Source organism: Buteo buteo, chromosome 3 (assembly GCF_964188355.1).
Source record: "Buteo buteo chromosome 3, bButBut1.hap1.1, whole genome shotgun sequence".
In the NCBI taxonomy this organism is placed as follows: domain Eukaryota; kingdom Metazoa; phylum Chordata; class Aves; order Accipitriformes; family Accipitridae; genus Buteo; species Buteo buteo.
Window position 1 is genome coordinate 11,587,289 of NC_134173.1, and position 23,029 is coordinate 11,610,317.

The 23,029-nt window shown below is 40.1% G+C and overlaps 1 protein-coding gene across 2 annotated transcripts in view; it reads left to right on the top strand.

The window, feature by feature from the left end:
• Positions 1-23,029, top strand: part of MBP (myelin basic protein) — a 124,327-nt gene that overhangs the window by 88,833 nt on the left and 12,465 nt on the right. For both annotated transcript variants that reach the window (XM_075022857.1, XM_075022856.1), the window contains exon 4: positions 14,503-14,933. In XM_075022857.1, the coding sequence (XP_074878958.1) occupies positions 14,503-14,933 (431 nt within the window). The remainder of the gene's footprint in view (positions 1-14,502; positions 14,934-23,029) is intronic.

A 23,029-nucleotide genomic window follows, 5' to 3' on the forward strand; every position in this document is an offset into this window, starting at 1 on the left:
TGTGGGCAGAGCACATTTGCTCTCAGTCTAGCAAACACCATGTAAATACATCTTTTAGAAATGTGAGATTTCATGCTGTGCAGATGGTACCAATGGCACAGGCTACTTTGGAAATATTTTAATTTTGCCCCCTTCTTCAGCCAATATAGAAATGTTTTGTTTTCCTTCCACACACTACCTGTATAGATGAGCTTGTAAAATGAAATGGGGAGAAACCTGTTTGCAACTGGGACGTAGAGGAGGCATCATTGGATGATCTTTTTGTTAGCACAGCCATTTACATTCCTCTGGGAAGGATGAAAGATGAAGTATTTCTTCTTTCAGTGCAGAAAGGACGAACTTCCAAAACTGGATCAATCTGTGGCACTGACCAAGCAACACTTAAGGCTGAATAAGAGAACTGTGGGCAGACACCAATCAGCAGTGCTTTGTTAGCAGAGCTGTAGAGGCTTGATGGGGTACCTCTGGAAAGATGTTTGCGAAATGTATTGTGAAATTACTTTGAAAGCTCTCAGTTAATGTAGACAAACGTCAGTAATCCAGAGCAGCAGAAGGATTTGAGAAAGGGCAAAGGCCCGTGCAGTACGTATTTTCCAAGTGGGAAGCCTTTGTATTTAGACATTTTGTTTTAACTCCCAGTATCGTAATATGTACATGGGTTTTAAGCATATGACAGCGTTAAGTTAGGAGAGGTAGCACTTTAATCTTGTGACTCTTGTAATTGATTTAGAAGGGAGTATGTGTTGTCTATTTGTACTAGCTTCTGACAGCTCTGCCTGGTATTGGGCAGGTGGGCTTTACGACCAGGAGAGATTTCCGAGGTGAATTGCTGTGCAGAGGTAATCTGGAATTTGGTCCAGAAGATAAAGCCTGCAGCAGTATGGTGAGGGATCCTGACGTCTGTGGAGGTAGAGCTTGTGGGAGTGGGGTAGGCAGCACGCGGAGTGGTTTGGACAGCAGGTTTGGTCCAGGAGCCTAGTGAAGAGGAGGAGGTGGGAGGAAGGACTGGCAGCTGGTGGGGGGCCAGAGAGGGAGACGGTGCTTGACATGGGAGAGCAGCAGGATGGTGTGACAAATTGGAAGTGCAAATACTGTCCTTGCCTTCAGGGCTGGAAGACTTATATTCAGAAATTTAAGGCTGTGGATTCTGTGGTTCAGCGTGGAGTGTACGGTCTTTCCATGTGGCTTCTTGTAACATGTTTCTTTATTCCCTGCTAAATGCTGGCCATTGCTTGCAGGATAGACAGACAAGGTGATTTGTATCTGGCTCTAAATATCTGAGTTCATGTTTCTCATTAACCTCTTCATTATCAAAAGAAACACTCATCTCTTTCTTTCTGGTATCTTTCTTCCAAACATCTTATTCTCAGCTCTCTGCCAATATTTTATATTCTTTCTGTGGAATAATCTCCCTGCTGTAAGACCCTGTGCCAGTTCAGTCAGTGCAGACTGCTTTAGTCCTTTGTATTCATTGTTGTATTTGCGGGAACTTCCTGCTTGGCTTCCTGCTTCTGGTTTTAGGACTGTGCTCGAGGCTATTATGAAGATACGGCCTCCTGTAAACCCTATGATAAATTGTGGAGATACGGTTTCCTCCTAATGTGTCTTTTTTGTGCCAGGCAGGCAGATGTTTTAATCAAATCTCATATCAATTGTTCAGGCATATATTGGAGTTCCCTTCCGAAAAATATTTCTTGGGGTATCAAATTTCTTCACTGAGGAAATCACTGAGAAGGCTTTGAATTGTTTATCATTGCTGTATGATCCAAACTACCTCTAAAACTCTTTGGTTTTTAATTTCATGGATTATAAAAATACAAAGGACTTGAAAGAATTTTTGCTAATAGTTTAACTTAACTACCCACTGTCTATTGCATGTATTACAATATTTTTATACCCTCTGCTCATTCTGCCACAGCGATTACAGGGCTCTGTTCCTAGGTCTGTGCTGACATCCTCCATTACGCAGCTTCCAGACAAAGCTGTTTTGACACGCGAGACACAGCACGGTGGCAAAAATCCTATTCCCTCCCTTCATGGTAGTCAGCAGGATGCATCATCTTTGGGTGCTGTGCAACTTGTGCCAGGGCCTGCAGAGAGATTTTAAACAGAGAGAACCGGCCAAACGCAGCCTTGGGAGTTTGTGCCCTGGGAGCATCCTTGTCATAAATGTGCTCAGGTGTGTGGGGGGAGTTCTGTACATGGCTTTGGATATGGCGTGTGGAATTTGTCCTCTGAGTAACCTGGCTTTTGGGTTTATCTTCAGAGTTCAGAGTGATGATTTTGACTGTCAACCTCTAGAATCCTGTATTATTATATGAATACATATAAAAATCTGTTTTGAGTAAGCATTGTCAGGCAGACAAAAACTAAAATCTGAAATGCTGAACATCCCTGAAGTGACACATCTGCGAAGCATTTACTGTGTTTTTAAAATTTGCAGTTAGCTGCTGATCTTTTAGGCAGAATTACTTTCTCCCTGTCCATACCGAAGGCAGAGCTTTAGCTGCAGATGACTGCTACACACAGCATCCATATCAGACAGGGATCTTCTCTCGTGGCCAGCATCTTGAACTAGTGGTAAAGCTCATGACCTGGTCCTCTGCTTCCTGAAGGCTCATGACCTGGTTCCTGTGCTCATGTCTTCCACCTCGTGGGTCCGGCTGATGGTGTGGCTCTTGTCCCCACAGAGGTGTGAGCTGCTTCCACTGCTAATGTCTTGGGTTGAGCTGGAGGTGTGAGTCACCACCTGGTCATTGCATTGCCCCAGGACCCGGAGGTACTCGCATCCTCTACCTCCTGGACACAGCTGGAGATGGGGGTCCACAACACGGGCCTCTGCATCCTCACGGGCCAGGGGAGCTGCTCTCGCTGTCGGTATTGTGGGCAGAGTGGGTGGGAGCTGTGGGTCACCACCTGGGTTTCTGCCTCCCACAGGGCACAGAGCTGCTTACGTCTTTTTAGAGTAATCCATCAGTTTTGGAAACGTGACGAGCTCTGGGAGCAAACTCTGTGCAATGGGAAGAAACTCCTGCTCTCTTTTGCTCCTCTAACCTTTCACCACAGCTGTAAGGTGAAAATTAATTCCAAAGTGAAGATAACGTCAGACCGATACAGCGTCTAACAGTTGTGGACTTGTTCTGGCTGTAGAGAACTGCAATTTAGACAGCCTTGAACATCTCTACAGCCATTTTGGGGCTTTTTTGAGTATTTTTTTTGTCAGCTTCTTTAGAGCCAGATCTTCAATTTTGTTTTACATGTGCAAGAGTGCAACGATCTACAGGCTCATTTGTGCCCAGGTATTTCAGATATTTTTGGAAATGTTAGCAAATATGTACTTCGTACTCTGACTGTGTCATTTATAGGACTGTAGTGTATTGGAATTTTCTAGAAAAAAAATTCTTCTAAAAACTACCAAAGTAGTACCTCACTGCGTATTCTATAATGATGGTGACTCCCTGAGATCAAGTGGGCTATTTAAAAAAGCTTCAGTTCAGAATACATTAGCAGGGAAAAATAGAGAAATCCAGAGATACAGCAATGTACACCTGAAGAATGAATGAAAATTTCAGGCATATTGATTACAGCATCCTGCAGGTAATTCACAGCTACCAAATACCCAGCTTGGATAGCGTGCTGTTCTTTCCGACTGCCTCATTCCTGTAATTTGCTTTTTCCCTGCACCTGCTCTATACAAAGCTGTCTTGGAAATCAAACTTCGAAGTTATGTCCCCAAAACAGCACATCAGTGCATTATTTTGGGGAGAGTTACAAGCATTCATACTCTCTTTTTTTTTAACATATGAAGAACTCATATGCAGTACTATAGGCTATATTCACTACGGTGAAGTGTTTTGTTTGGGTTATGTTTAGGTAGTTGGTCTCAGGAAAACTTAACGCACATGAACAGTATTATTCTGTAGGAGTAAAACCTAGTTCATATAAGTAGGGGTTTGTAGATGTAAATATTTTCCCTGTGGTCACAGTCAAAGTGTGTTTCTTAAAGTTAGCGTATTTGGTTAACTTATTACAACTGTATTTTATTCTGCAGTTTATACCTCCTAAATAAAAATCTACCACTCAGACACTAAGCCCCTGGTCAAGACAAAACAGCAGTGTTATCAAGCCCTCTTTTGCAGAGGCTACATGATGGGTTTTAACAGAAAATATTCTAACAGCTGTTTTTTTGTGCTGCTTATCATGCTCTAAGCAACTGCCTTTGAACCAGCTGGTTCAGTCACTGTCCTCACCTCACTTGTTTGACCAGCATTTTTTTTCTGCTGATTTTAAGGCCTCTTTTCTTTATGGTGTTATGGAAGAAATGTAAGTGTAATCTTGCATATTCAGTTGCACTGACAGGAACAGGTTATTTTTCAGAAAAACATGACTGATGTGGAAGAGATAGTGGAAATTGTTGCGAAATCTGATTAAGTGCTAGTCATTTTGTTGTGCTATTACTTTGGGAGTGGGCGGGATATGTACAGGTTGTGCAGCCTAACAATTATTCAGGCTGAATGTGACTAGCAGAGAAGATGAATAATCAAGCAGTCTTTGTTTAACACTAGTCAGTTGCACAATTTTTAAAGAAGACAAATGCTGATGGATCAAACAGGTGATTTAATTTTTCCTCTTCAAGTACATGAAATTATTTCTGACAAATGATGCCCCAGCTCACTTTGCTGTGGCAGGATCCTTTGTGAGATACTCAAGATTAAAACAAACCTATATGTTCTAGTAACACAAAGGAACATTTTTCTTAGAAACTTGTGGGTGGATAAAATTCTTTGGTTAAGTTTTTAAAAAACTCTCTGCGGGCTGTGTGGAGAATTGCCACATGCTTCTCATAGATTCCAAATTTCTGCCATAGCAAGTCCCACTGGTTTCAACCACAGGCTTTTTTGTTTTCTGTACTCTCCTTTGTAACCCTCAGCAAATGGAGGCAATGCCTGAAGTTCTGGAAAACAAGAGAGAGAGGCTGCGAGCCAGGCCTACACTGCTGCATTCCTTTGCAATGGTAGGCCACCGTGTGGGCTTCGTTTCAGCTCTTCATTGTAAATCAGCGGCACAGATAACCAAGTGAGCAACTATGAAAACAGGCAGAGTGCGATCAAGTGGATTGGTTTTAATTACAACCTTGAGATCAAAAGTTGTTTTCCCACGGGGGATATTTTTAACTTTCTTGAATGCCTCTTTTTACTGGCATATTTCTTTACTTAAAATATGCTTACAAGCATACAACACCTTCACACACCCATGAGGTAAATAACAAAGTCCAGAGCTGTTTTCTTTTTGCTATAGTTTGTGCCATGTATTCCCAGATAGGTGGCTTTCTTTACATGTAGCTGGTCAATGCAGTTAGGTAAAGGCAGCAGATGGCTCAGTAGAAGACTTTTCTGCAAGACGTCAAAAGTTAGGAGTAACTGGTAATTTCTTACAAAGATGCATCACTGAGTTGCAGAAATACATATATAGCCTGTACTATAAAACCCCATTAGAACAGGGGAAGAGGAGGAAATTAAGCTCAGTGACAGTGTGTAACGTAAGGCCCCCAGCTAATATCTTGCATGTTGAATCTGGTGTGACTTTTAGAATAGGTTTAAGAAAAAAAGGTCTGTTGTACCTCTGGTTTTAAGCTTCAGCGTGATCTGTAACAGGAGAACACACAGAGTTGGTATGCGATTACTACTACAGTTCCTATGGTTTGAAATGCTCGATCTCTTTCCTTTGACATGGCCAGAATGAACATGGCTATTTCAGCTGCTGCCACTACTAATTTTGCTACTTTAATTGAGCATCCGTGTGAAGGGCTGAGTGTCTTCAGTAAGAACAGAGAGGAAAGAGGATACTCAAAGACATAAAGAATATAGGGTGTACAAGTTTGGGGAAGGTGTGATGTTGTTTTTCAAGTCCAAAACCTGGCTCCCAGAGAGCAGCCCGGCACAGCGGGTAACGGGATATCAACGCATTTCAGCCCACAGTAACCACACTGTGCTTCCTGTTAATATTCAGACTTTGGGCACAGACTACAACATTGGGTTATTACTGCCCAGACTGCAAGTGTTTTCACGTCTCTGACACGCAGATGCTAGGAGTTATGTGTGCCTTGCTGAAAAGCCTGACGATACAGAAGAGTTTTCCAGCAAGAGGACCCCTGATGATGGTATAGCAAAAATCTCTGACTCGGATAGTATTACTACTTTTTACACAGTGATACTGTAAAACTTATTTGCCTTCAGTGGAACAATAATGCTGAACACAAGCTGTATTTGTAGTCTTTATTTTTATATTTGCTTCATAGAACCAACCCTTTCAAATCATAAAATTGTCAGTGAAACTAAAAATCATGTGCTGTTTGCTAATTCAGGAGATAAGACTTAGGCATGTTTATTAGAGCGTCACCGTTCCAGCTAGATGTCACGTTCCTGCATGTTTTCACTGGTCATTGGTTGTGTCATGGTTTTACCAGGTACGTTGAAAAAGTCAGTATAGTTACCCTACCAAAAGAGATACCGCAGCAACAATTCCCCACAACGCCAGTACCACCTGTTACAGGGATTCCTCTTCCAAAGGCTGTTAAGTGACAAATTCACCTTTGTTAGCTTTACTGCGGAGCGATGCTTTAGGGATGTGTTTATCTTGAAACCAGTACTCTTGTAACAACCAATGGTTCACAGTTAGATATTAAACACTGTCCCAGACAAAGTGAAGTCTAGCAGAATTTAGGGGAACGAAAAAAAAAAACCACCAAGCTGTTGATTATCCTCAGGAACTTGCAAAATTAATACTTCTTACTGTTTATCACTCCATAATCCAGCACTAGTATTATAGATGAAATAAATATGTACTGACTTCTATGTTGTGTTCATCATCTAGCTTTTAAGCATTGGGCCCCTGAAATGAAAGAGGCAAACTTAGGAAAGCAGATGATATTGCTGTTAAAGGACATAATTTACTGGTCGTGTTGCATGTAATTTTACAGTTTGCCTGAGTATAAATATGACCTTGAAACAGTTGCTGCCATATTGAAAGAAGTGTATTTATTTTAACCAGATTCTGTGGGACCCATGCAAACTGGTACTGCTTGTACAAACAATGTGTATGCTAGGCCCAGTACTTAAAATCTAGAAGTCCTTTCCTGTCCTCCAAGCAGGGGCTTGATGATTTTGATTATTCTTACACAGATCAACAGTGACTGTATGTAGTAAAGAATGTTTCTGGCAGATCACTTCTCTCATATTGGCAACCTTCAGGATAAACTACTTCACGGGTAGATTCTTCCAGCTCTTCTTCCTGAGCTCTGAGAATTATCTTTCACGTAGTTGAGGAAAGTCCTGAAAATGGTATGTCTCAGGGTGATAACAAGACCTACTGTCTGGTACGCTGAGGGAACTGAGAAGAAACTGTCAAGTTGGCTTGGAAGGTTTATTCATCTCAGTGTCAAAAGAATAGCACTAGTGTTACAGACACCTTTGGCAGCTAGCAACTTTTTCATTGACTGGCCCCTTGGAAAGAAGGTTGCTAGTCATTTCAAGACAGATTTTACTGGGTCTCTTCCCTAGTAAAACAGCTACTTGTGAATTGATGCCAAATGTTTGAGGCTTTTTTTCAGCAGATCTGGAATACATTTTAGGTTAGTATCAGAAATGAAGTGAGAGGAATTTCACTGATTTCTTCATACTGTAGTAATTAGTATCTGAAAGAATTGGCATTCTCCTATGCAATTTTCCATTTTTTTTCCTACAGCATAGTTTTGTGCTAAAAAGGATATATTCCTGTTCTACCTGAGTGAATCCAATATTTATCTCCTTCAAAATATGAGCATAAACACTATAGACATATAGTGTCACTCCTTCCTCCTGCTAAACCTGTAAAGACAGGTTTAATTTCCATAATAGGATGCGAACTGCCACTTCCCTTCTCTCCATCAAAACCTTTTTGTGTTTTCGTGTGAGCTCTGCTGCAAGGCTAAGCTGTGATTCCTTGAGGGCTGTTCTTCAGTGGCAGAGGGCCAGGGAGGGCTTGGAGAGATGAGATCTTTCATGAGTCTGAAAACAGCTGTGCCAAGACTTGGGTATTAGCAAAGGTCTAGAGTGAGTAGATCCTATTTGACCTATTGGTTTTCAATCTCGCAGCAGCTCTCGGGGCATAATGCTGCCTGCAGAGAATGGCTAAGAACTGGTATTCCACATGGCATCAAGGGATTCGGGGAACACAGCATTTGTTGGACTCTTCTTGTAAAATTTTAAGTGGAATTTCCATTCATCTAGCCACAACAATGCAGTCTAAATGTCAGCTCTAAAAATGTGTTGTGCCTTTACCAACAGCAGTGCAGTCCTTTTCAGCAGGCTTAGCCAGTGCAGTGATCTTTATTGACCCAAGATGTAGTACAGAACTAAACTTGGTCTTCTATGCAAATTAGTTCAATAGAAGTAAATACAACTCTGTAGTAACAGGTATTTAAGACCCTGGGCCAGGTGGGGTTTTACACTTTTTACTCTATTTTTAGTAGTAAGATTTATTGTAAGGAAAATTGTGCCACAACAGACCCCTTATTCACTGCTTCGTCAGATCAGCGTAGAAGTGTACTCAACTCATCAGTGGAATGGAAACACCTTCACAACCTTTGCTTCTTGTCTGGTAAGAGCCTTATACGCTCTATAATGTCTAATGTATGCATTGAGGGAGGAAGGTCAAAGGAGTGAGTGCATGTTATGCTTAGTAGATGGCTTCTCATTTTTGTGGTGGTTTGGTCTACAGCTTGATTAGCCTGTAGGAAAAACTGAGTTTCTTGTGCAGAAAAATATTCTTCCTTCAGTTACTCTGAAGCTATAGAGAAAGTTTGCCTTTGGGGGCAATTTTTTCCCTAAAAGTGACAAGCTTTGGCAAGGAGGGAGGGAGGAGAGTGAGCTGTAATGGAAGCAGTCTCTCAGCTAACTGCAGTAGGAGTGTTAAACTCCTGTGAACCTGTGTTACGAGGCATACTGACACTTCCTTCTGCATTCATTCTGCTAGCAAATGGGGAAAGGTGTTTGCGTAAAGGCTAAATGCACCCGCAGATCGGTTCTAGTTGTGTTCAGAGCTATGACCAACTGTTTGTTTCACAATTATGCTGCATGCCATCTATTCCAAACAGAAATATTTGTTCAAAATTGATTTCCAACAGTTTGACAAGCATCAGACAAACCCAGTAATTAGATCTGTGAAGTGGAATGTCTGATGGCATATTGCCTTCTAACCATATTAAGTGAAGTTAGGCTGAGAGCCATTTTTTGTCTGCACTGTCTTAGCATAATGAGGGTAAATCAAGCTTTGCGGTTCAGATTTAACAATGCAGGTATAGTTTTTTCCTCCCTCTCCCCAAATACTTAGGTAGTAAAGCCTAATGGCTGTAGACATGCCATTCTTCCGTGAGCTGTGCTGCAGTAAAAGGCTGAACCAGGAGCTGGATTGTACCTCTCACTGGTGCCCAAGGGAGAGAGTGGAACTGCCTCAAGGATTTTGATCAGATAACACCTGTGTTTTCAGGAGATCCATAGCCTTGTTTGGTGAACCTTTCTCTGCACCAGTTTGCTGGTTTGCACCCATTCTCTCATCCCCTTTTCTCCTTCTAGTCTGATCAGTGGGTGTTCCCACAGCATGCTAAGCCGTGCAGCGCTCCTTGGTGCCATCTCCAGCGGTAGAGCTCTGGCTGGAAGCCAGGACTGGCCTCGCTGTTTCTGGCAGATGACCTGCACCGGCCTGCAGGACGAACAGGTTTTGCTACACTTGCCTTGGATGCAGCTAAGCACTAAGTAATTAGATCCTTTTTCCAAGGAAATTGTTAAATTGGCCTGATTTTATTTGATCCTGGCTCTTGCAGTAGGTCCCAGTGTGTAATGACTGCTGCATGTCAGAGTCCTCGTTGACATGCACATCCAAAGCTCCGTTGTCCCATCTACTAGAGTTTGAAGTGAGGTGTGTGGTGGTGCAGGAAAAATGGAAGTGTGTGGCTTCGTGACAGTATGCAAAGACAGAGTTGAATTAGGGCTCCCAGTGGTGCCTTTAGGCTATGCTTCCTGCAAAACAGTTCCTTAAGGTCCTTTTTCTAGAGAACTTCACTGCATAAAAAGGAAAGGCAAAATGTTGGGAAACGGTTATTTTAACACAGTTGGAACCCAGACATCCTCAACTGCAGCTTATACATAGTGATGATGGACGTGCTTTTTCTGTCCTTTTAGTTCTTTCAAATGTCTTGATATTACCACAAATGTTACTGAAAGCCACATGTTCCAGAATAGTGGTTTTCAACCTCTTATATAATGCAAGGCAAACTAATACATTGCACATATGCCTTACTGTTACAGCTTACTGAAGATGTCGAAGTCTTAGGTGTTACAAAGCTGAGTAATTTTTAGGTGTAACCTTTTGTTCTTCAAGTGACTAAAACCAGGTAAGTCAGTACAAAATTCCAGATGTTTTACTTAATATTTTATTATCAGCATTCCAGTAAACTTACTGAAATATAGTTGTCTCAGAATTGAGAACTGTACTGCATTATATTTAACTATCCAGTTGTTTTCTTACAGAAGAGATAGGACCAAAACAGTAGAAAAGGACAAATACACATTATATTTCACATACTGAAGAGCACTGCTTTATAAATATATATGACTTAATCAACTTCTATTTTAGCTTCAAAAGGTCCCAAAGTTAAGTAATATAATTTTCATCTTCATACCCTGAGAAAAGAGGGCCAAGAAAAAGGAAATTAGAAATCAGTCACAACAATCTGTAGTTACAATGAAATATATTAAAAGTTTGGTGTTACAAATGATTAATGTACTTTCTGGTGTTTGTAACAAGTAAATAATTCTTAAGATTTTGTACAAATATTTAAGCTGCTGTTGTGTATTATTACAATCAATATTTTCAATATGCTGTGACTGTTGAACTAAGCCTCTCTTGAGAAGCCAAAGTAGGGGAATATGCTTCAGCTTTTATCAGCTTCATTTTCCTCATTTATTTTACAACATTTGTAGAGGGAGCAGCAATAAGAATGTGAGAGGAATTACAAGTATCTGCAAGAAAGCAAGACTGAAAAGGAGTGGGAGGAGATGAAAAACTTGTAATTTTTTTTTTTTTTTTTTTTGTACTTAACACATTAAAACTCTTAGCTTAACAGTCAGCGTGTCATCTGTATGGAAGACTACAGACTTCTATATACACAGGGAGGGACTACCATAGAGCAGCTCTACTAAGTGACCCATGAGAAGGGTATTTGTATCCAAGGACTCTCTGTCAGAGATTGTACTTTGTATGAAACAGGTTTCCATGGTCTTGACAGTAGCTGTTTGAACCATGGGGCTGAGGGGTCCCAGCTACTTAGAGGCTTACGTAAAAGTGTTATTTTGATTCTCAAGAAGTGGGATAAATTATTAATGTCAAATTGAGCAGTAAGGCACAGTGGTTTTGAAAATACTTATATGTCGCCTAACTCCTATTAAAGGCACTGGGGGGATGGATTTAATATAGTTTCATTGAAAACACCTTTGGAATTTCTGTTTTGTTTCATTAACACACTGTTCAGAATTTTTGGTCCATCTATATTCCTTTATTTTGGGAAGTCACTGTGTATACAGGGAACAACCGGCTTTGTTCACTCTGACCAACATGCACAGGGAAAATTGTGCCAGCAGCAGGTTCCAGAGCTGCATGGAGCGAGGGGAGGTGGAAAGGTGGCGTTGCCTTCGGGAGCGGTCCTCGGCTGCGCCTGGAGTGCCAAATCCTTGCTCGGCGTCTGGCTCCCTCCTGCTGCTTTTGGGCTAACGCAAGGATGTGCTTTTCTCATGCTCTCACTTGCGCAGCTTTCAATGACTTTATTCACTTAAATATAAATAGACGACACTTTAATAGCCTTCTGGTAATGCCTATGGCAATGCATTCTGCTGTACTTACTCTTTAACCCATTTTACAAGGGTTTAAAAAAAAAAAAAAGAATGCCTGAAGACCTCTTCCTCCCTGGGCAGCTTTCTCTTGTACAAGTGATATGGTACAAGAAAGGTACTCTGTTTTAACAAGAGAGCTGCTTCTTCCAGGGAGAAAAAAAGAAAATAATATCAGTATCATATGCACAGCATTTATAATGAGTTTTAATAGGAGAAGTCTAAATATTTGTTTTTAAATGAACAAATAAGCATATGTTTACATGCTCCATTAATTCTTGATGTCCTTAAGACATTATTAAAGTGATCTGTCTCTCCAAATGCACTTGAAGATTTTGATTAGTTAGCTCAACTATTAACAATATCTCTGTTATATGTTTTTAAATATTAGAGAAGACTTAAGCATGCAGAAAATCTAGAGGAAAACTGAAATGTGTGCTTTCATTACTGAAATAAAGCATACAGAAAGATTTATACTTTATAGCTCACTGCGTATGCATTAGGAGAAGCTACTTTTGTGGCACAAATACCCTTCTTTGTGGCTCACCAATACCCGTATTCAGTGACACAAAGAACAACTGTTGTAAAAAATATTAGTATGCAGATGCTCTGGTGTTTTGTTAATGCATTTAATTAAATACAATAGCTCTTTTGTTTGTTTTTCTTTTTCTGTCCTTGAATGGATTTGTATTATGGTATAGAATCTAGGCTTAGAGTTGCTATTTAAAATGTTTTGCAGTTTTAGAATGTGTCCTATTTCCATGTTAGTTACTTTCTCTTTCATTTGATTAAGAACGTAATTTAGGGACTTTAATAGTTCCTAGTAAGTTTGAAAGTATCTTTTCATGAAAACCCAAATCCCAAAGTTGCCAGCAAATACTTTCCTTTTCCCCACTTACGAGGTCTTCTGTGACAATTAGTGTTGGTTAAATGGTTGTATTCCTGAGAAATACTTTCAGATGTTTTAACCAAAGAAAACGTTCTTGAAGTTCCCCAACATTTTCTAGGTAGTTTCCACAGAAGAAAAAAAGAAAAAAAAACTGCACAGCAAAACTGCATGTTACCTTTTTATATGAAAAACTGTAGCAGAATGATTACAACAAATTGTAACCTAAGTACCGGTATATATTTGCAGAAGCCAACATTACTGTCTTGTGTCATTATCCATAAAATTATTTCTGAATTACTCTCAGCCTCAGAAAAGGTTTCTTTAGTGCCCTGTGGGTGGGCGAAATCATATGAAATGACTGTGTCAAGTCTAAAATTGCTCTGGTGGATCAGCAAAGTACTTGAGCCCAGAGTACTTTGAAAAAACAGCAGTATGTGCCAGATCCTATCCCTCCCATGGGAACAAGGACCAAATCAAATGGAGACATAATGAGGTAATTAGAAAACCTTAGAGGTAAAAATATGACTAACTGTAACTTATTTCTGAGATTCTGAGCCCAGTTAACTCCAAAAAACATTTCTGACACAGAGTGACTATGTGGGAGGTGTCTTCTCTGAAAGTTGCTTCTCAAGCAATGACCTACTAATATTCTTTCGGTGTTCCTTGGAGACAAGACATTTTCCTCAGTGGGTGCAGTTTCCTATATAACAGTAGGAATAATGGTACAGACTATAAAAATCTCCATAAATGTTTTTGTCAGTGATAGAAGGAGCTACTACAGGTTAAGTGTGCGCTGCAGCTGATTCTTTTCAGATATTTTACTGCGTGCGTCAGAACACAACTGTGGAGAAGGCAGCAGACATTTCACCTACTTACACCACAGAGGCCTGTCTTGCACCTTTCTTGGCAAAAAGCTCATTGGTTTCTGATAATTGTTTTTGTCACTTCTCACAAGCACTAAATGCAAATCGGACAGTTTTGCTCTAGGCCTTCAGCATTAGCGCTGCGACATCATATGCTGAGTGCTAGGATCATACGTGGAGAAAAACTGTCATGGGAGGCCAACAGAAATGGCAGTTTAGCGTTCTCTGCCTTTTTGAAGTGAGGACAATTTAAAATACTGAAAAAACCTCCCCTCGTTACACTTGTTTGATCGGTATTGAAGTTACAGTGAGAGATTCCAAATCGGGACAAAACCTTCAGGTACAAAAGCTCTGACATCGTGGAGAGGGAATGTTCACTGGAGAAGGCCTGGTCCTGCACTGTCACTTTAATTATTTATTTTTTTCCCCCTGTTTTGGAGGAAAAAAAGTACGTTTTAGAGTTGCGGTCCTCCGGGTAAAGTACGGGAATTTTGATTGTTCACTGAAAGCCTCCTCATCAGGAAGCCTTCCATGTAAAAGTTGGTTTCAGTTATGCTTTGAACAACCTTTCGATCTATTTACAAGGAACGTTTTATTAAAAAAACCGACCTAGAACTACTGCAAATTTTGTGTGAGAACATCATCCCGGTTTCGGTTCCAAGATAGCTCAATGTTCTTAAAGGCTGGTAGAGAACATAGTTTCATTACAACTGCACATATTACGGGTTTTGTATGAAATGAGCATCTCAAGGCAAGGGAAAGAAAGCAGCATTGTTCCAGGGCTGTTTTTCACAGGCCTGTATTCATATCTCATCCTTGTTGTTTGCAGGAGAGGCAGATGTGAACCAGAACAATGGGACCTCCACGAAGAGCCCAGCGGTGACAGACTCCAAAGGCACAGCAGACCCGAAGAATGCTTGGCCTGAGGCCAACCCAGCTGACACGACTGGTCGCCCCCACTTGATCCGCCTCTTTTCCCGAGATGCCCCAGGAAGAGAAGACAACACCTTCAAAGATCGGCCCTCGGAGTCAGACGAGCTACAGACCATCCAAGAGGACAGTGCAGCAGCTTCAGAGAATTCGGATTTGATGGCTTCACAAAAACGCTCCTCTTTCCGGCACGGATCAAAAATGGCATCTGCGAGCACTACAGACCATGCTAGACATGGATCTCCAAGGCACAGAGACTCGGGTCTACTTGACTCGCTGGGCAGATTCTTTGGAGGTGAAAGACACGTTCCCCGGCGGGGCTCGGGCAAGGTGAGCTCTGAGGAATAGAGAACTGCACAGCTACAGCAAAATAAAGTACAATTAAACAGGAAGGGTGGGACTAAAAGGAAGGTGTAACTGCTATAATGCAAGAGTTGACTTAGCCAGCAAGATGGTACTTGCAGATGTGTAATTTAATGCTTGGCTTTAAACTGAAAACAACAACAACAAAAGCATAGATCTGGGAAACGAGGAGCTATTCTGGGTAGTAACAAGGAGTATTAGAAATCCAAGTGGGTCTAGAAACATTACTGAGAGCAATTTTTATGAACATTTAATGTGGTGCGTTGTATGCATTTGTATGCTGTGCCATTTAGAGAAACTTCAGTCTGCTTTTGTGCATTGTTCTTAAATGTTTGCGAAACATAGCTGGATGAGAGCACTAAATGCAAGACAATCTCTAGATAGTTTGGCACTAACTGAGAGACAGACTTGGAAATAGATGTAAGAAAAAGAACTGTGACCAGATTCTCAGCCTGCTTGTGCAAGAGTGTGTTTTAAGGTCAGTTGATAGCATTGCTGAGGAGATGGCTTGCCAGATTATTATCCCGAATCCCAGGCGTACAAAATAGTCCCAATTGCTTTATCCTGGCGAGAAGTGAAGATTTATATTCCAAGTATTTCATACTAGAAATTGTGTAACAAGCCATTTCCTCATTATGAATTGAAAAACAAGGTATTGATGAAAGGATATTGCTTGAACTCTTTCCTTTTCCAGGATTAACCCGCCTCCTCTGATGTTACGCAGATGGCATGTTAGTTCACTATTGTTCGAGTGGCAAAGTTTTAAGATATTTTCACTGTACCCTTTGCCATGTACATGATAAGTGGAGTCTTGTGTTTGTGTGTTCATGCACTTACATAAGCATTTGAATGAAACTACTGTAGGGCTGTAAAACCTTGTTTTAGCTGAATATATTGTTTGATGTAGTTGCTCAAGTTGTGTGTCGCAAAAAGCAATGCTCATAGTTGCTGGCTGGGCCCAAATTTTTCAATAACCTTGGACAACCTTTGCTGTCTGTTCGGTAGTTCTAACCTGTGATGCTTGCTGACCCGGGATGGGTTAGCAGGTACAGCTTTCCCAGATTGGCTCTCTCACAGAGTTGCACTGGGACGTGGTACATACTAGCCTGTGGTTTAAAACTGATTTGTGATCGTATGGCAGCTGCACGCTGTCCATGCACGTCACAGCTCTGCATTTGGAAGCACAATGTATATAACAGCCCTTCCCTGAAGAGCTGTAGTGTATAGACCACTGGATGAAAAACGCTCTAGAAACTTAAAACCAGAAGCTTCTCACACTTGGTAGCCAGTAGGAAGCAAGCTGTGTCTTTTGGTCTTTTTGTTCCTCACATTTACAAACTGGGGCCTGTGAAGTTCATGACAAAGATTTAGCAATTAACGCAGTTGTTTCTGTAGGTATGTAATGTTCATACATGCAACAAGCAGTTGCTGTGAGAATGAAGAAAACCACTTTTCTTGCTGTTACTGCAAATATCAGAGACTGTTCCCAACACTGCTATTTTCTGGAACCTGGTTGGCTAGCTCAACTCTTGCTGTTTTATTCGTATACTGTGTGACTCGATGAAAAATACTATATGAAATGCTCTTTGTACACCAAGGAAACAATACCAAAAACTTAGATTCTGCGTACAGGATATACAGACGTATGTACGTTCTTGCTTAGCAATAAAACAAACCAACCAACTCACTTTTTAGTAGGGGTGACTGAAAAATGGCTGCAAGTTGTACAGAGTCTGTATTTTATCCTTCGGTGTGAACACAATCGCTATGATTCTCTACAGATCTTTACATAATTATGTATAAGAGGACAGGATATCATCTGTCTTATCTCTGTTGCTGTTCAGTAAACTGCTATTGTGAAGCACTTAAATGTCTGCAAAACAGTACAGAATTATGGACAATTCTGACATTTTTTACCTAGCTGAAGTAATTTTTTTTTTAAGAACAACTACTTGTAATGTTACAGAGTCCTGACTTGCAGATCTCAGCTGGAAGCACAGAGAAGTTTTATTGTCTTGGCAAAAGTCAGTCACATTAGAACTTCCAGTGCCAAAGCATCTCTAGCACTATTTAATGCAATGATAATATTGATGCGTGAAAACATGTCCTAGGAAGCTCTATCGTAGGAGGGCTTTAGCGTGGAAAATACTGAGCAAGTGCCACAGACAGTTGTTTCATTTATTATTTATTTAGCCTTTGAATCAATGCCTTTTGGTTTCTTGTATCAAGGAAGGCTTGTGGTGTCACTTATTTATATGTGTGTATACAGAGGAAATCTAGATGGCTAATAGTCTTATTTGTGCTTAAAACCTAAATAGGTTGTCACTTGCTGAATTTTGTAGAGTGTCAGAGTACTGACAGGTGATGAAGGTGCTCATGGATGAGTTCGAGCAGAATAAAGTCCCTTGGCAGTTTTCCAGACTCCACTAAGTAAACAGGTCTTTGGTAAATAAGAAACCATGAAAAGTATCTTAAAGGATGAATTTCAAAGGCTTGAAATTGAAAAGTTCCTAGAGCTGCACTGTTTGTTTGCTCACACTTGTTTCTGATTAATTTTTGAAGCATTTCAAAGCAATTCTGCAGCTGCCTTTCTTGCAGTCTCCCTTTTTCAGTTAGCCCGTGCCCCAGTGGGAGCGTGTATCTCAACTACCCACACCAGCAAGCGCTGGAATGCAAAGACAACACTTGCTCTTTGTACAGATTTAGGGCTGACATTCAAGCAAAACGCATTATAAATTCTTTGTGGAGGCATTTTCATCTTGCATCCATAGCTGAAAAGTACATTAATGAATAATATTCACTATTGTGTACGGAAAGGTGGGGTAAGAACAAAGCAGGGACTGTTTCGTGGCCTCCTTTTCTCCTGTGGAGCAGGTTCTCCCTTACCCTGGAATTCTGAAGTTAAATTAGGAGTGCATGGGAGTCCCATGGGAGTAAATAAAAATAGAAATACTGGAATGTACAGAAATACTCCTTCTCCTCTAAGGGGCAGCAACTGCATTCGCTGTTGTTCCCCCTGCCCCAACAAGATTTTAGGTAACTGAAACTCAATCAAAACCAGCTTGAATTTTGTACAATTTTTTTTCTAAGGTAGAATATTCCAAACAAAACTATTGTTGTGCACAGCCTAAATTTAATTGTATTAAAGAAGATTTTAAAAGGGTGACAGACAGAAACTGCAGTGCAGACATTTTAGAAAGCATGCAAGACAGTAGTGTAACTATAAATTATTTCCTTTCTAATCTTCATAGAATATTTATCTAAACATTTGTAAAGCATATAAGCAAGTTTGTTAAAATGATCAAATCTTTCTTGTGCCTCCTAGATATTAGCCTGTATTCAATATGTACTGAGTGCTATTTTGTTTCTTTTACGCAATTGTTTGTTTTAAAAATTCTTCTGTTCATGGTTTTTTGGTTTGGGTTCCCCCCCCCCCCCCTTACTAAAAGTTGGGATTGTGAAACAAGAACTTTTCTGTCCTGGTTTAACATTATGCATTAACGTACTAAACTTTAAACTACATTTCTGACACACATGCAACAAACCAAAATATTGTGAGTGACAGTAAATAATAGGATGAGGGCAGACTTAGTGAAAGATTAGATCAATTCTTCTTTGACATTTTGCTTCAGTTTTGTATGCAGTCTTGTAATGTTCTCCTGTTGCCTGTATAAAGCCTTGCTCCTGTATTTCTTTCCCAATGTATATGGGTTTGGCTGCAGGGAATATAGAAGGTGGACACGGGGCTTCCCCTTCCTACAGACAGATACAAGGTATGAGGAGTACTGGGGCTGAAGTTCTTCTCAGAAGTTGAGCAGAACCAGGGTTTAGGATCAGCATTTCTGAAACAGCAGTTCCAAACCCACCCCAGTTTTAAATAATGTCATGGATGGATATGTTCATCAAATATCCAGGCATCTTTTTTCTTTTTGCACTTGAACTCTATTCACATTTCTTGTGCGAGCTTTAATGTATACTACAGTACCATGAAGACTTTGAGAAGTAGTTAAATCAATGCTAGTCTGACTAGTATATGATGTGATTTAAATCAATACTTACTGTGATTTTTATTTCCACATCTTAGTTTTCAGGGAGTGGTATTGCTCGTAATACACTGTTTTGTAAAACCTGCTGTGCAAGCAGTATACCTGTAAAAAATTTTTGTTATATAGTTTATGGTGGTTGTAACAATAATTTTGTTTTAATCTTTTGCTTTATATGTGCTTTATGTATTCATTAAACTGTTTACATCACAAAATCGGTGTACTAATGATTTGATTTGTTTTAAATACTTTAATCCATTAACAGAAGTTGCAACAAACTACTTCATAGTATGTGATGGGGTTTCAGATCATGAAAGAGGCTGTATGTCCTTCTATAAAATTCAGTTAAAACACTGTATTGGACAGAAATGAATAAAGCTTGCCTTCTGTAAGGAAACAACTAGGTTTTAAATAACTGAAGCTGCTAAATCTGGTGTTCTCACTTTATGATAATGGAATGGAATCTGGCTTCTCTTTTTTGTAGCAGGTAGTGATGAATGACCTAAAAATGAACTCGTGTATCAGAACTGTCAGTTCGATTAAAGCTCATTTAGCTTGTACAGTAGGCCTCTGAGTGCTTTAGATTTATCCGTTTTAAAAAATAGTAATCTGTACAAAACAAGCAAGTATCAACAGGTGAGTACCACACAGTGCATGATAAGTGAAAGGCTTAGGAGCCAACATTACATAGGATTGACTTTAACATGTTCATTTAACACACGAATGACCATATACATGTTATACATGCTTAATAATTAACACATTATTTAATGCACTGGAACTAATTATCTATCATCTCTTGCATTTTCAAGGAAAGTACTGCTTGAAGCAATTACTACAAACTCTAAGAGGAATTTGGAAGTCAGACGAGCCTGTTAAGTGAGGCTTAGAAAGAGCAAGCACTAACTTTGCTAAGGTACTAGTGATGCTTTGTGCACAGCCTCGCAGCAGCTGCGTGGCAAGGTTTATTCAGAAGTGGGACAAAGTAGTTGGGGCTTGCTGATCTGTATGAGCAGTTGAAGAGAAAAATCATGATTGGGTGGACAGGAAAAACCTTTGCACTTCACTGTTTTTACTGTCCTTTTACATGGTTGTCTTTTGCCTCTTAAATTCAGAGATGTATTTAGTAATGTGTGCAGGCTAAAATACTAATTAATCAACTGAAGCATTTTAAAGATCGCCATTTCTAATCAGTCTGCAGCAAAAAAAATCTCCCCTTTTCATTAAACTTCCAATAGTATCTCCCACTTCAGTCTTTGCTAGACTAGTTCCTAGATTCTTCTGTCCACCAGTATGATATAATGATTATTTAAGAGGGAGGTAATAGCATGCTCTGAAGAAGAGCTCCAAGGATTCTCTCAGGTGCTCGCTGAAGTTACAGCCTCGCGGGTGGGCTTTGCCTGGGCCCCAGCGCAGAGGCAGCGATGGCAGCTTTGGGCTCTTCTGGGGGGAATTGGCTTTGGCTGTTCTGCAGCAATTCCTCTGTTTTTCAACCGCAGCCCAGTTGAGAATAGGGTCTGGATTTAATTTTACTATGATGTACCTGAGGGGGTGGTTTGTTTATACAAGCAGGAACCCCAAAACTCACATACAGAAGGTCAAAGGGATGTATTAAAAATTTAGCATGAGGATTTTCTCTACCTAACATTAAATTTTTCTCATTGTGTTTACTTCTTATTTATAAATTTGCAGAGAAGTGGCTTTATATTAAAATCTGTTATATTGGGGTTTTTTCCTATCAATCGCATATATTAATTTCTTGCAAATGAAGAACTGCATTATCCTTAGCACTTTCCATCCTAGAATGCCAAAATTAATGACTTTTTGTTCTTCAGCTGTTTTGAGATTGCACAACAGTAAACACTGCCCAATAGAAAACTGAGGCAAAAGTTAGCAGGCATTTTACTGACCTTGTTTTGTACCTCCATCATTGCATACCATGAGCGACAATTGCTGGCTTCCATTTTGTGTACTGATGCAAAACATCTCACCTTGTTCCTGAAGTGGTCTCCAGTTAGACTGACATGTTCAGTTAATTTCACTCTGAAGTAAGTTAGCTGGTTTCACTTCTGAGCTACCCCCAAAAAAATCCGCCACTGCCATTTTCAGGTGCTTTTACTGAATTTCTCACAAAGCTATTTAAAAAAAATGTTTGTAAAACATACTGAATTACTGCTGCAGACCCAAGATGAACCTTAGCTCTGTTTCACCTTCTGCTTATGATGCATCTACTTTTCCATTTCTGATCTATCATACCGTTAACATGCCTTGGAAACTGTACAAGCTTCAGGTTTTGGGTGGTCCATCTGTCCTCCACCCCCCATCTTATACTGACTGCATTACTGGAAATTTTACCTCTGAGTGGTAGTATTTGTTTTGAAGAAATAAGCTGTTAACCGTGCCATGTCTAATTATGTCCTTACTATTTTACTCTCCCCATAAGTTACGTGGATGTAGGCAATAGTACTTCTAACAAACCTGTACAAGGGTTTAGCTTGTCATTTTCTTACCTATTTAAAGGCAGAAAAACCAAAATTGGGCCAGTGCCTTCGAAGATGAGAACTGGTAAAATAGCTGGTGGGTGGGTGAGTGTGTGCAACCTGAGAGATAAAAGGTGTATTTCAAGAAATTAAGGTTGTAGTAACATTTTTCTCCTCTTTATTTCTAGTCAGCAGCTATAAAGCAATAGTGTACACCTGGATTTATAGTTTTGTTTTCTAAATAATTATCATCTTGTTTATTGTATGAGCTTCTTGACTATATGAAATACTAGGCAACAGGCCATCTTAAAATTTTTACAAACTTCTGCTTTCTTACTAATAGCTATACAGTGTTACATTCTTTTGCTGTAACAACAGATGCATCTCCACCAAATATGCAGTCTATCAGTAGAAATTTATCATTGTGAATACTCATCTATGATGCCTTCCACATCTTGGACACATACAGTTAAGTAAGTCCTTAAGGCTGTGAAGTTTGTTGGTAGCAGAAGCTACCCTGGAAACTGCTTTGAGAACACCTACTAGCCACAATCTCTTTTTTGTTGGAGTGCTTATCCTCAAAAAACCCACCAATCCACCCCAAACCCAAAGTCTTGCACACAGTTTCTGTGATGGATCATTTCAACAAGGTTTAATCTATGTCACTGATGCCAACTTGATAAAACAGCACAGAGGACAATACTGAATATGCACCAGAGAGTATGTCCAAGCAGATAAAAAGAACTGCTATCATGAAGAATATTTGCATAAAATGATCAATGCTAGGCAGGAAAATGCTTCAGAAAAGCAAAGGTAAATTAAAGCATTGGGTTTTGCTCCTGAAACCATTTATCAAGTGTCACAACACCAGAATAAACTGGACAAGGTGCGATGGCACCAGTCTCTCACTCAGGATCCATCATAAAACAGAACTACTATCCTGAACAACTGTCCTGATTCTTCTTTTTTCGCCAGTAATTCTTCCCTCTCACCTTCTAATTTAGGAACCCCAGTCACTAAGGAGTAAGAGGGTTATGGAGAAATGTGGTTCTGGATTATCAATTAGCACTTACCTCTCTCGATGGTCAGTGTTCTCCATGGTTTCCTTCTTCATGCCGTCCTTCTTCTCACCTCCCTTGGGTCTCTGACTTCTCAGCCACCTCTTGTCTTTCCTCCCGTGTTTTTTATTCCAATCTTTCTGCTAAGAATTCTTCCTCTTTCTCTTCATCACCTCTTTCTAGACAAAGATTATACTGATGGTCTCAGCACAATGCTGGAAGGCAGAATCTCCTGGATTCCACATCTCTCTTACTACCAGTTCTCCTCTGTAACTTTGAGCAAGTCACTTCATTTCTGTCTTAACCTCCACATTAGTAAAAATTAACAGTACCATTACAACGATGTGTGGTTCATCCTTTGTGATTAGAAAGGATGATGATGATTCTAATAATTGTGATCACAATCATCCTGTGATTAGAAAAGCCTGCTGAATTAGCTAATTAATCGTAATGTCACCAGCAGACCAGCATGTGGGGAAGAT